Below are 14,988 nucleotides of genomic sequence, written 5' to 3' on the forward strand. Positions count from 1 at the left end.
GATGCACCCTGTTCCTTACCTTCCATGGGTATGGAAAGCATTTAAATAAGGGGCTCTGCACCCACACAGTGAAGGCTGCAAAGACCTCACAGGCAGAGGAGGAACAAACAAGTCTTTGTTTCTAGAAGAGGGGAATTGGAAAGAGGAGGAGGAGGGGCAGACAAGTTAAAAAACACGGGCAACTTAAGACAATAAAAAAGATTGTGCAGTCCTGTAATATGGCTTAGATTCACAATCTGCAGAATGCAGTCAATCATAAGAGCTGCAATATGCTTTTGAGAACAGTTTAAGAATTAGTGGTCTTCACATGTTATACATTGAACGTTCTACTACCTAAACTCAACAGCAAAAAGCCTGTTCTGTACTGTAGCAGATAATACTTGACAGTTACTGAAAGGAGTTTAGACCGCTGTCTATATCGTTAATGGAAAAAAACAGAGAAACAATTACCAGGCATTGGTGCTAAAGAGAAAAGGCCAGCATATTGGTAACAACTCAAACATAAAAGGCTAATTCTCTCCCGAGATCCTATGCCAATTTAAATCACATCCCAGGGCACTGACAGTTTGCAGCAACACAGTACCTTGCACAGTACCATCACATGCAAACACTGTTGTAGAGCACCCTTGCTGGTTACGAGACACAGCTGAATGTCTGAGGGTCTCCCTTTTGTTTTTATCATTTCACTCTTGAAAACCAAAGCTAATCTCTATCTCCAAATGTAAAGACATTTATTTAAACAAACAAACAAAAGTGCTCAGTATCAGGACAAACTGTAACTTACTGTTCTTAACAGTCAGAATCAATATTTTGTTGAAGGAACTGAAAAAAGAGCACTTTTCCCCTTCAGCTGCACTTGGAAGTTAGACAGTTCTTTGTGGATCTGTTTGGCTATGACTTGGCTTTTTAACGATGCTAACTTGTACCACTGCAACAGAGGCAAAAGTCCTCTGATCAAACTGAAAAGAGCTGTGAAGAAAGTTACCAGCAGGATCTGAAAGAACGAGTCTCGGAAGTAATTAAAGCTTGTTCCAAGTGCCTTTTTAAAGAGACTTGGTACAACAATTTCTTGACTTATCAGGATACAAGCCATGTTTCTGAACTGCATTCCTATATTACTTTAAGGAAATCCCAGTTGGTGTTTCCTAATGCTGCTGTTATAATGCAACCTAAAAATCCAGAAAATAAAATATTTTATTGTTTTCAATTCACATTAATCTGAGAATTCGGGAGCTAAAAGTGAGGGGGGAACCCTACATCTTTGCTGCAGTAAACACGCAAGGAAATCTTAGCATCATAGGTAAAAAGAAATATTCACATACTTCAAAGCTAGATTCTTGGTTAAAATGATATATCTGATGAAAACACTATTACAGAAGCATGGTCAAACTGTGGATTGATTACTCTGCATTTATTATTACTACTCAAATGAAATCAGTATTTTTCTATTTGTTTTTCTATCACTATGGTTCCCACTGATTAAAAAACTATGAATTATAGGTTCTTTCTTTTCTTTTGATAAAGCTGCCGTTGCTTTTTTATGAGTCTTCTTATATCCTAGAATGCAGGGGTGCCACAGCTTGATTGACCATCGTTAAGACCCTACAGCATCTCCAGACTCCATGCCTGTCAACTGAAGATCTGTCAAAATATATTTCATCAAAGCTGGCCTGCATTTTAGACTAAAGTTTAATCAGCAAAGAGCTATACATAAAGGTATGTTCCCTCACCACATAACACTTCCTGAGTTAATTAGGCCAAAAATGTATGCTTTTGTATAACTTCTCATTTAATTTCTCATTAAATTGTTTTTTTTTCTTTTTTTTTTAAATGCATGTTTCCTTCAATTCATTTGTTCACTTTTTGAGGTTCACATACCTGATGTAAAAACGTGCACCATTCTTTTTCTTTTTTTTTTAAAATCTCTACTACAAATCCATTAGAAATTATTAAACAGGAGTTATACAACCTGGCAAAAACTGTTACTAAAAAAAAAAATCAGTGTTCTATCAAGAAGCAGTGTAAAACTACATTCTGTATAAGAAACAGAAATCATGTTTCAACACGACTGAATTCAAGGAGGTAAAGAAGAAAGCTAATGCTTCTTTGAATTTTAGATTATGTATGATTAGATATAGAGTACATAATTATTGTGTGTATATATATTTAGATTACAGATAAACGATGTGTTCAAAATGATGCACCTTCAATTTCTAACATAGCACGTTCATTAACAGAGAAAAACTGCAGTGCTAGAAGAACATGGTGGAAAAAATGGCCTTATTAAGAGTACAGATTTCTTTTACTGTCAGAGTTGTTCTAGCTATGTTCATCCGCAACAGTGGAGGTATACATTAACTATACTGGCCTAAAGATACCATTACCAACAAATCTTTCTCAAACTGGTTTAAATTATTCTGAAAAGAGCAAGTGTAAACTCATGTAAACCTACTGTCCCAAGAAATCTTCCATAAAAGGTTTTTTCTCCTTTTTATTAGTATACTAAATATTCTACATGAAGTAGTTCACACAGTACTTGTGGGCAGATTTAATGATTTCTTCAATGAACTCCATTCAGTAAAGAGGTCTAAATACATACTGCTTTTGAACAAAACAAGATTTCTGATAGATAATGAACAACTAATAAGCGTTTACTGTCACTACCATTTTATAAGGGCAGCATCTTGAAAACAATGGGATGCTTACCAGTGAAATTTTGTCTGGCTTGCAGATTCACAATGAACTTACTTTGACAGAAGCCACTGGTTCAGTGAAAATTGATGTTGCTCAGTATGTACGCATTCTGACAGTCATACTAAAATAAGTAAGTCTATTCCCCATCCTAAGTGATCTCCTGAAATTGTTCTTCTGCAAAGACAGAAGCAGGAAAGTGAAAAATCTAGTAGCAGACCTCTCAGATGAGTCATATCCATTTTGTTTTGTTTTTAGTGACAGAGCATGTAAAGAAGATATAACATTGAATTTGCAGATCAAAACCAACTGTTGCTCGTGTTCTGCTTTTGCACAAAAATGGAAGGTGGATCTGGAACTCGCAAAATTTGTAAGGCCACTGTGACCAGGCGGCTTCTTTGTGACCAGATAAAAAACTAAAAAAAAAAGTTCTCCAGGCTAGAGTTCTAGCCCTGTCTTGTCCACAAATCTGCCTCAGTGAGGCTACTACAAGCTAATATGAAGAAACACATATTAAACAATGCGTTAGACAGGTAAGGGATAAGAAAACATTACGGAATACCTCCTTTTAATCTCCTTCAGTAGTCTTGCGCACATCCTTTTTGTTGTTTTAAAGGTATAATGTTCTTGCATTATGAAAGAAGGAAACAAAATCCTGATGTGTATTCTCTGTACTCCAACTGTCATCATTACTCCTTTTCCTACTTGTGTAGTTTAAGCAGCTACTGTACACCACGCCCCTGTGGCACTTTCCAGAATGATGTTAAACACTGTCATGCCATCCCCTTCTCCTCATCCAAAATTCATACAGACCTTCACAAAAATCTTAATATGATCCCTAAGTGGAAGCGATAAAATTGTAGCAACGATTTCAATCCAAGGTCACATCTCTTGCTTCATACCCCATTTGGCAGCTCCAAGTATGAAAGAACAGAAGGAAAAAGTCTGGGATATAAAACATTAGTCTGATTGCTAATAACAAACCTCTAAAACTGAAGTTTGGAATAAAATAAGAAAACAAACAGTAATGTGTTATATTCAAATTCCTGCAGAGAGGTTTGCCTAACTTCTCTAATGGAGTACTACATTCAAATGCAAGGCTTGCATTAACTCAATAAAGACACAAATTAAATGCCAGTTTCCAGTATTTTCCCACCTCAAGTTCACCAAAGGCAAATTATTTCTACTTGTGTTTCAAAAACCAGCCCTGCCATCTGCAAACTGAAGTAACAGTTAAAATTCCTTTAACAGTATTTGATATGAAAGCCAACTCTCGGAAACCTGTAGCAATAAAGTTGAATAATTCCAAACTTCAAGTGGTTCTAGGAAATTTAATTTTATAGAAAAAGCAGATGTTCTTCTACTTCAGTAGCTCTGGCCACTCAGAGTGCTTAGCTGACCTGCTTCGCACCAAGACAGTCTGACTATCAAGAAAACATATCAACGCCGCTTGGAAGACCTACAAAAAACATCAGGGTCTGTGAAGAATGAACAATGCACAGTAGCAGAAGCTAGTAAAAGACAAAACATCACAAAACACAAGCTTGACCTGACTATTTCTCTTAAAGACGTAACCTTAAAAATAGTAACTTGAAGCCCTTTCCTATGAGGCCTGCAGAGGCACTGCGAAAGGCTGGACAGCATGTTTGTACCAGATGCTCCACTAGCACAAAGAATCCTGCTGACACAGGCCTAAGAAAGCCCCGTCCCAACCCCCATCCTTCAATCCCATCTAATCTAAGATTTGTCTGCACTTGGCATGAGAAGACCCTCCTTTCATATTTCGTCCTCTCCTAGATTTTAAACGTTGTCAATTCTTCTAACTCACAACTGTTCTACTGCCAAATACGTAGCCTTGGAGGATCAACATCTGAGTGAGCCAACAAGACTTCTGTGCCGTTTAAGCGGTGTAGCCAAAGACCTCGGGCCCACTTCAACGGTGGTAGATTTGGGTCTTCGATCGAAGCTCTTATCTTCAACTTGGAGCACTCAGATTTTAGACTCAGCCCACCTCACAGCACAGTATTCTGACAGAAACTCTTATCTGATGCATTAGTCTTAAAAGTCTGCTTCAAGAAAGAATCCGTATCAGCAGCACCCTTTTTTTTTTTCTCTGTTTAAAGGCATGAACGCAATACCCAAACTCCCTTTACCAAACAAGTCAGTAGGTATGTCTGCCTAAAACAATTTCTTTAACCTGATCCTCCTTCCTCCCTCTTTTCCAGCCACATTAATGGAAGATTCCAAGCACTACTTTTAAAAAAGTATATGCATACCTACTGGAGAAAATAAAGATGACTACAAAGCTGCCAACTGATGAGCAAAACACAGAGAAATAAGGGCTGTCTCCTTGGAAGCTGGGAATTCAAAAGCAGTAAAGGCAAAAACTCTTCAAACCTTCCGTTTCTGAATTCTGAAATAGAAGAGTATGTTTGCACATACCATTCAACAGTTTTACTGTTTTCAATGGTTCTTCAGATCAGTCAGAGGGGTACTACTGAGGAAGAAATGAACTTCTTCATTTTCAATTAAAGTTAGTATTGTAATGATCGAAGACTTTACTATTACAGAGGAGAATCCACCTAGGTTCCCTTCAGAAAGTGTTAGTAGACAAAAAAAGTGAAATCCAAGCCCTTATATTAAAACACAGTGACAGAAAAATATGGTGAACTGGGGGGCTGGGAGTGGGGATTTTCAACCTGCATTAAGCATTGAAAGGTAAACTTTTGAGTCATTCGTGGTCTATTTAGGGTCACAGCACTTATTAATTGAGGATCTCTACATGATAAATAAATGCAAGGCTCACTAAGTTAGCTCTGTCAAACTGATTTTTTCTTCTTTGCTGGAGTGGTTTATGACGGTCACAAGTGAGAAAGCATCAGGAAAAAGAGTCAGTATTTTCTTGGCTTGAATGACAAAAACATAAACCACAATACGATGTGTACAACTTCAGATTTCAAGGAAAACTCCTTCAAGCTCAACAGCAGCTAGCAGCTTGTCTCTATTTGCCGTCACTCTAGATCAGAAGAGCCCACATGCCTTTTTTTTTTTTTTTTCCTTCTTCTTTCCTGCCCCTTTCAGTTACACTTGAGCTCTTTGACTGAAAAGGTCTGGAACAGATTAAAAGTCCGACCACAAAATAAAGAGCCTTGGCATATACTCAAGCCTGTCTGGGATACACATACACAGTGGGCCCAAAAAGGGAAGCTATGCAGCAAGAAACCCTTATGCAGTCTTTTGGACATTTCTAACTTCTTTCAGTTTAACTGCACAGCCTTCACTTTCAAGGGAGTTTCAGTATGCACAAGACAAGTAGCTTTTACCCTTACGGTTAGGCTGCACTATTTACAAAGGAGCAGAACATAGTTCTGAGAAGTAAGATTCATCTCACTCGTGACCTTTGCCAATTAAAGCCTTCCCCCCACACTCCTTTTTAATTCCAGCTGGTATATCCAGCTCATCATCCGAAACTACACGGTAATGCAAAGAAGAGCAAAATGCATATCTTGCAAGATTACTTAAGTGAATATAATTGACCTGCCCATTTTAAATGCAAAAGGTAACATTGATTTTCAAAATGACTGCTTCCTTTTCAGCCTTATTCACATGATTATGTAATTGTGAGTTGCGAATTACCCACACGCTCCTCTTGCAACACGCAAACAGGTCCACAACTCTGACTGCAGTTAAAGCCAGCATGGACGCTTGCCAAAGCTGACAACCTTCAATATACGCCCCACCTTTGTGCTCAAGTTGCACAGTGGTTCGACCTGTCTACAAACTGGAGAGCAGTTTATAAACAAAGTGTGACAATCTAATGATTTCCATAAGAGCAAACGGATGTTTAATGTGAGCGCTCAAGCCTACAAAACAAAAAAGCTGAAATTTCTAACAGCCATTTCAGAAAAGCAAAACAGAACAGTGACTGTTGAGTTTTGCAGCTCTGTGTTTATATGGCATTCACAGAGTTAATGCCTCTCCCAAAAGGGGCCCACAGTTGTTGTTAGGTCAACCCCTGTAAAGCTTCAAAGGCTTTGTATCCCCTCAGCCTGACCTACTCAGTGATCTGCACACTGTTTTCATTTAGTTGCACCGAGTCCAAAACTAAAGCTTGAAAACCACAATGATTTTTTTTTTTTTTTTACCCCTACTGTTCCTTCCATGTCTCTGGAAAAGTTAACTGAAATCCAAAAGAGTTGAAAATAGTAAGTTGTTGGGAAAACAAATCGAGGGCAAATTAATGCATCTAACAAAGCTCACACATACAGAGATCATGACTTTAAAGAAAAACTGAAGTTGTAATACCACCTTAAATACATCGGAACAATCCCTTGGACCATCTAGTAAACCAGACTCTTAATGTTATTGCTATTTGTATTCATCAGTGCCAATACTTTACTGAAGTGCTTGCAGCTCTGCTTTTCATATAGATCAAAGAATTGCAAAAAGCTGATACCAGTCCTACTTTGTTACATATTTAGATCTACACCCTGTGATGCCTAATTTAAGTTACTATTTCTATTTTCAATAATAATAGTCTGCTTAATAGTCTTTACCTCACACAAAGGAGATTCGAGTAGAAACAACACATCTAAACATTTCTCTCTGTATTGTTTAAAACAAAGTTTCATCATGATCATCACTGTGACAAGCTGGAATTATAAGCTGGTATATGTTTCAAGTGTATTTAAATAGCATAAATTATTATTTGAGAATGCCCTCCCTTAGGGTAGTGCAAAGGAAAATAAGTATTTATTTGGGAATTAAAAGATTCTACTGTTGTAAAGAATTGCAAGTTTAGGGGAAGAGTGAACTTGGCTGATACTGTCTTTAGATAAATCATTTCCGAAGGCCACCGAGTTTGGGAACGGTATGGATCATATGGCAAAATCCCAATACCTAACGTTAGAAACTTTGGTGACATATTCCTACAGGATATAGGCTAATCCTTTTTTATATTTTATTTTTACAATAAGAATTTAAATAAGGTCTATGTTTCAAATTAAAAATCTATTTTAATTATAGTATAAAGAGTTTTCAAACTATGCCTGCATAATTAAAGCTAAGTGAACTGAAGCGAATCAAAAATTCTGAAGCGAGATGAACTTTTACCAAAGCGTGGGTCAAGCCTTGGGTCTAGCCAAGATGTTGTCTTGTTCTTATGGTTTATGTAGTAAATTTCTCCATCCTGGGTCATAGCTTGTTCCCATCCATCGGGGAGTGGGCCTGCAATATAGAAGGAAGGAGTTCATGGCGGGCTCTTGTTTGCTCCAGCTGAAATTGATCTAAAAAAAATTCCAACATTTTACATATATAACAGTACATGAAACAAAAGAGTTTCAGGCTCATGTCTAACATTTCTGGGATAAGGACAACGAAATGGCGGGTGGGAAATCAAAGAACAGAAAGCTCTATCATTTTGATTTAGGATTTGGAGTTTTATTTTATAATTTGTTTGCATCCTTTCATATGCTTTTGACACTAGCTTTTGCTATAGCATTATGGTACAAAACCAGCAATAAGTCAAGCCTGCCAGAATGAAACCAGCATGAGCACCAGAAAAAAAGAACAAGCATAGATATTCTACCTTTCATGGGAACGTTTAGCTAGTGATTAAGGCCCAGCAGCAGCAGCAAGATAATAGTGACAAGTTTCAGAAATACTATTTCCCTGATCCTTCACAAGCAGTTAAAGAAGTGACAAGACTTATTGGCACTTTCTTCACACAGTAACTTGCTGTAAAAGTGTTAAAGGCTTAAGCAAGCACAAACACAAATCTGAAGAACAGGACGCAAAAAAGCAACATAAAGGTAAGAAAACACCAGAAGCAGACAGAAACAAAGCGCTACGACCAGCAGTGATACATCTCTATGTGCAGGAAGGTAGGTACATTCAGGGAAACCTACATTTAGGAAATGGTAAAAGGAGTTGTGCGACTGTGTTCAAGAGTCCAAAGCTAACGTCTGAACGCAGAGTCCTGAGGTGTTTCCCTTATATTCCAAACAGCGGCTTTGGAGGAAATAACCTTTCAGTGATCTACAGTTCAGAAAACTCTCATTCCCGTCTCTCTATGATCACGGACATTCACCTATATTTTGCTTAGACCAAAAACTATTCTCTCAACTACGCTCACCCCATGCTATTTAGCAGGTGCTTTACAAATGCATGTTTTAGAATCATATAGGTATGGACTTCTGAAATAGCTAAATTAGATACAGGAAAATTTTGCCTCAATTTCTTCAGATTTAAATACAATTTTAAGATGACATAGCAAAAGATCCACTACAAATGTTAAGGATGTACAAGAAATTAGAACAAGACCTGCTCCAGGAAACCATCATACACAACCTCTTTCCACAGCTCCTCAGCATAACACAGTAACACACTAGCAAAAGCCATCCCTCTGCTAGACTCAGACTGAGACCACTTTGCATAAGACACATTATCCACAACGATTGTCATTTCACATCGAGATTCAGACATACACCCAGAAATTAAAATATATGCCTGAAATATCGACTATATCCACATTCAAAGTGCATTAGCTCTTTGTCTGTCGTATTGTGCTACTGCTGAAGATTTTAATTGTTTAAAGCCTTGGGAGGGCGGAGGATAGATTTTTTTGCTTATTCTCAGAAGACATTCCTGGAGGAATGTCAGAGAGTAAAATCATCATTCAATTGCATTTCAGTAATATCCCAAGGCGTAACCAGGACAAGAATTTCTTACTGTAGTCTTTGGCCTAAGAAATCTCCTACAAACTACATTTCTAACTCTCTCCTTTTGGTCCCAAAAGCTATGCCTTTCTCTAGCAAACCCTCTATTCCACTATCAGTGCTACATGCTGCCAAATGAGGAAAACCAGTGATCTAGGCACTGGGTTTTCTTTCCTTACCCTTAATGCTCACAAGCTTTAAATGCTGCATACAAGTAACACCACTACCTCAGCTTTTATCTGAGGCTGTTGAACAGAACAGCAAGAAAGAGTGACAATGCTGGAAAACATTCAAAAATCCTACCACATCCACAGTTAACAGGACTTCTGTGCAGAATTCAAAGCTCAAGTGCAAAGAACCCTGTACTTAGTTACTAGACCCCAAAGGCAGCCAAGCTGATCAGAAGCTATTTTATAAAATAGGTACATGCCCCATATCATCCAACTGTAAAATCTGATGAACTGACAATGTTCCTTGACTGCTGAGCCAACACCCTAGCCATGCGGGCAGACCTTCTAACCACTGCTTGCCTCAGAGTCCTTCAAAGCCACACATCCCTAGAAGATGAAACTCAGCAAGAATCTCTCTTTTGAACTGCAAAGCCAAAAACCAGCTGGCTCTAGGAAAAAACAAAACTACCCTTGGGGTATCAGTCCTCTTGAACATTGAGTAAAGTATATTCTGGTCTGGCATGTTTCTTTGTAGAAAGAAAGGATAAAATGCCTTTGAAGCAGGGTGCCAGGAGCTGATCAGTCCACCTACCTCCTGGAAGAATTCTGCTTATTAGATTCAATGATCTGATGAGTATTAGCTTACTAGAGACAAACCTGGCCAAGGTTCTCTTTCTAAATAAAACACACAGCTGCAGACAGGACAAGTAAAGGTCTGTCTGCTCACCTGGCTGTCAGAGTAGCCAGTTGTCCTTATTAAGTGCCATCAACAGCTGCAGAAATAGAAGGTTTGTCCTAGAAGCTTTTGACATTAAGCACTATGTTGCTTTCTACTCTAGCCAGTAAAACGCTCTTGTGTTCTGCTGACATCCCTACATGTTGAAATAGTAGATTAAAAATTGATTTGTACTGCTGTCTATCATGTCTGTGATTCCTATTTAGTTTTGTGAGCAGTTACGAAACCAAACACTTCCAAGTCTGACTGCACTCCTGTGCAATTACATGTCTCCACATCTCCTCCAAAGACTCAGCGGGAACAGAATTCCCAGAATTAGCTTATGTTTTAGGTGACTTGAGTTATATAAGCTCAGTAATGCTGATCTTCAGACTTTTTCACTAAAATTCTCATGATTACTGTAGCCCATATAATACAGTAACAGCCATTCTGGGTCGAACCAGAAATCTTTCTAGCACAGGCACTTAGCCTGGGTGGATGGACAGCCCTTACTAAAACACCGAATGGTAAGTGACTGAAAGGAGACTGTTTACTGTCAGACTCCTAAATCACATCTAAATCCAGAAAGTATAGTGACTGTGAATCCCTTGGCCTCAAGGTACCTCAGGTGATTTCCTCAGTCAGATTCTGTCTATTTACTAGGTGCCAAGGTATCTGTCTTTCAGAAACTTCTCCATTCTCCCCTTGAACTTTCATAAACATTCAGCACCCACGATATCCTTGTGGCATGGTCTCCTACTAGCTCTGTTTGATACCTCCTAGGTCAATCAAATACAACCACAAAACTCCATTTCTACTAAATTATTTGCTCAGTGAGAGACAGGCCTTCTTGTTCAACTCACCATTAACTGGTGGTTTGTTTTTTTTTTTGTATTTTTTCTATTTTTCCTTAAATTAGATTCCAACTTCCAGAACATAAGCCATCATTAGAGAACTACTGATAATGCATACCTCTAAACCTAAATATTTATATATTGCTGTAACTTAACATAAATATATGTAGTTTTAAAAGTCCGTGTGCATGCCTCCATTCAGTGCAAGTCTTCATTTTTTGTTTTTAGTTTCTCAATACACCATTTTTGCCATGAAATGCAATGAGTCTTGAACACAAAGCAGAACTCACTGCTGGCAGATAGAAGGCAACAGAGTAACCAAAGCAAAAACATAAATTCAACCTACGCTGAGATACAAAAGTAAATCTCACAAGTCCCTACAATTTCTGAAGTGTAAGTATAAAATGTAAGTAAAACTGTTTTTTTAATCACAAGACTAATGCATATTAGAGAATATCTGTATATAGCTATTAAATGAATACCCACTGACAACCAAGGAACTGAACACCTGTAATTAACAACAGGAATCACCCAATACATTGATCTTTAAGGACTTTCCTAATCTTCTATGAAATCACTGCGATTCCCCAACTTTTAAAAATTATATTGAAATCTACAGAATTCACCAAGAGTCCAAGTTTATCTCGTCAACTGAGCACAGCTTACAAAAGGATATTATTATAAGATGGCAGGGCAGTAAGGAGTGAACATTACTGTCATGTGTATACTTCGAAACTTGTTGTTGTTTCATACGTGGTGTTGACTGTGCACAAAGCAGCACTTGTAGCACAACTGGTTACACAGAAGGGAAGTCTGCAACTGAAGTGACCAAGAATCTAAGAGAAGAGCTAGAACTTGTTTTAGTTACTGGCATATTCCTCCCTGTCCCACAAAGGAAGAAAAAACCCACACCTTAAATCACAAATTAGTCCATTTTCCTACTAATCTTTAACATGACACTGAAACCTTACCTGAAGGGGCAATGGAATAACACCAGGGCTACAAATTTTCACCAGGAAGCCCAATTCCAAACTGCAACACAAGGGGAAGACGAAAGACGACAAAGACAGGGAATCTGCTCCAAAGCTAATGATCTAATGTCTATGTGCAAGCAGAAGAGGCTGAAGTAAGCAGTGCTGTGTTAAGCATGACTCAGGAAATAAAATTATCTGAAGAAGGGAAGTATATAAATACACATTTACTTATCCCATCTATATTATCTCAGCTATAATTATATAACAAACAGGCATTGTTTCATGTTTCATTACTTCAGTAGGAACTGTACAGGACAGGTCCTCAGTAGAATAACTATAATTTTATTACTACATATGTTCTTATGATTAAAAATAATGACAGAACAACATATTTTTTCCTGCAGTACCTTTAGGGAAAAATTGTTAGAAGTGCACCAAAAAGCAGAACAGTCAAAACTAATTTTTATATACATTGCATATTTAAAATTAATAGGCATGTTTCTTTCCATTATTGCTGCAAAAATGCAATCATATTTAGCAGAAGATTAAACAACAAATGGCATCTAAAAAGACACCGTGCTTTTCCACATACACGTGGCACAAAAGGTTTTAGTTGATTACGTGATTTAGTCAAGCAAGATAAGTACAGCAGAACTGAGACAAAAACATATCAAAAAACCAAAACCAAACCATCCTCCCTTTCACCTACTGATACCCTCCTGTAACTAATGTATACTTACATATTATATATAATTCATATAGCACTTCATTCACAAAGTCATGCTAGGAGTAGATGAAGCTCGTTCAGATGCCTTTTATTTCCTTAAAGAAACATAACTTGCAGCAAGATACCTGGCTGCTCTCTCGCAGTCTCTGCCTCAAGAGGTGGGATTTCTCAAGAAAAACAACCTTAAAATCTCCAACTACATCCTCCCAATGCCAATCTTGATTCCAATCACTTTTTTGATTTGCCTTCATCCTTACCACTAATCTTTTCGTTTTGCTCTCTTCCGACTTCCCCTGAACTCCATTTATCCTGCTTATCCAGAAAAGACAACAGGTTTATCTTCAATACGCAGCAGCTTTCCAAGGTCTGTTCTATCCCTCCCTCTTCAGTTTGTTTTTCTGTTCTTAACTCTAACTAATTTAAGCCTCTAATGGCTCTTAAGGCAGCTCCTAAAAATCCTTGCTTTCGTATTTTACCACAACAACTTTACTCGCAAGCTCCTACAGCAGCCTGCAATTAAATACACTAAAACTCAGTCAGTAACTTCTGATTAAGGGCTACAATTAATTGGTGCTATCCAAGGATGAACTGTATAGAAAGAAAAACTTCCTCTTGCGGCATTTCAGACATTTTTTTTGCAGGTCAGTGACCCCCAGCTGTCACAGTGCTTACTTGGTTTTTCCTACCATCTTTCCTGAAAGGCTCTCAAAGCACTGGTGCATGTTTCACTGCCAGCTAGATTTCATAACAGGAAAAAATTTGACTCGAAGGTCTCAACTTTATTTCCCAGTTCTTGAGGAGGAATTTCCAAATTAGAACATTAAGCAGTCCTATCTATATGAAGCTAGCACTCAGATTTAAATTCCACTGTGCTGAGGGGACAGTTACTTGGTTTTTCCATTTCTCTCATTCTTTATGAGCCACCAAGGAAGCATGAATTACCATAAATTCAGTAGAAGAAAGTAACAAAACCACATATAAGAAGCTTTAGTAAAAACAAATACAGTTATAATTTAAAGTTAGTACATGAAGATTTACCAAATCAGGTATCAGAAATAGAATCATACAATAAATACAGATTCAATATTATTTAATTCAAAATAGCTTTTTGTTAAACACGATCAAGTTAAGTGGGTGCATCCAAACAGTCAGTTCCAAGCCATATTACTTCAAGTGATTTAAGCAGAAAAAAAAAGCACCATTTAAACATGTAATTATCAATATACAGCGAAGTTTTGGTTTCTTCATGCACGTGATCAGTCAAAGCACTGGGGAAAAACCCTTTACAAGATTTCAGTTCATGCTCAACACAGTATCATTTGTGAAATTAAAAATGAACGTTCAATAAATTTGTATTCAAATAAAAGCTTTCTCAAGTCACAAGATAACCCACAACCAACTTTCAATTTTTTTTTTCTTGCATGAACAGCAAGGTCTATGCAAGATCACTTGCTCACACATTTGTGATTACATTTAATTTCTTCACTTTCTTTTTGAAATCATCCTTGAGAATTGCTGTTTTTAGATTCTTACCCCTGACAACTAATCATTTTCTTTATTTTTTCCTATTTTATACTTATTTTTCTAAGTATATAAAATGTATCCTACTTCACTATCAACATTTTTTCCTGTTAATTCTGTGATGCAATGGAAGGTTTGAGGAGTTAACTTAAAACATGGAATTTGTCAGCATTCAAACAGTCAGCAGCTAGTTTTAGTATAAACAAGAAGATAAACCAAAGAAAAGAACAGACCAAGAAGTTGTTTTCTTTCTCCTATTCCCTGTTCTTCAGAAGGAACCCTACAAAAACACATCGTCCCTATTGCTGTAGTTTCCTGGGATATATTTACAGAAAAAAATAATCACAGATTGTATTTTCACATTAGAGACTGAGAGCTTAATTGCTCTGAATCATGACTTCCTGAACTTGAACAGGACTCTTTCATTTGTTTCAGGATAATCCAACCTCCTGGCCTAGCCAGCAAAACTTTTGATCAGCTTACCCTCTAATACTCAGCCACGAACAGCACAGTTTGGTCATGCCTGTTAAATCTTTCAGTATTGTCTGCAGCATATGAATTGCAGCAAGAAACAAAGCTGTCTAAACGAACAACAAAAAGCAGCACCGAAGAATAACCTT

The 14,988-nt window shown here is 37.5% G+C and overlaps 1 protein-coding gene across 8 annotated transcripts in view; it reads right to left on the bottom strand.

Moving 5' to 3' along the window:
• Positions 1 to 14,988, bottom strand: part of YAP1 (Yes1 associated transcriptional regulator) — an 88,828-nt gene that overhangs the window by 24,481 nt on the left and 49,359 nt on the right. For 4 of the 8 annotated variants that reach the window (XM_083821657.1, XM_083821658.1, XM_083821659.1 and 1 more), the window contains exon 4: positions 7,804 to 7,917. The exons of the other annotated variants lie outside the window; for them this stretch is intronic. In XM_083821657.1, coding sequence (XP_083677783.1) covers positions 7,804 to 7,917 — 114 coding nt within the window. The remainder of the gene's footprint in view (positions 1 to 7,803; positions 7,918 to 14,988) is intronic. 8 annotated transcript variants of the gene reach the window in all.

This window comes from Anser anser, assembly GCF_964211835.1.
Source record: "Anser anser genome assembly, chromosome: 1".
Lineage (NCBI taxonomy): Eukaryota > Metazoa > Chordata > Aves > Anseriformes > Anatidae > Anser > Anser anser.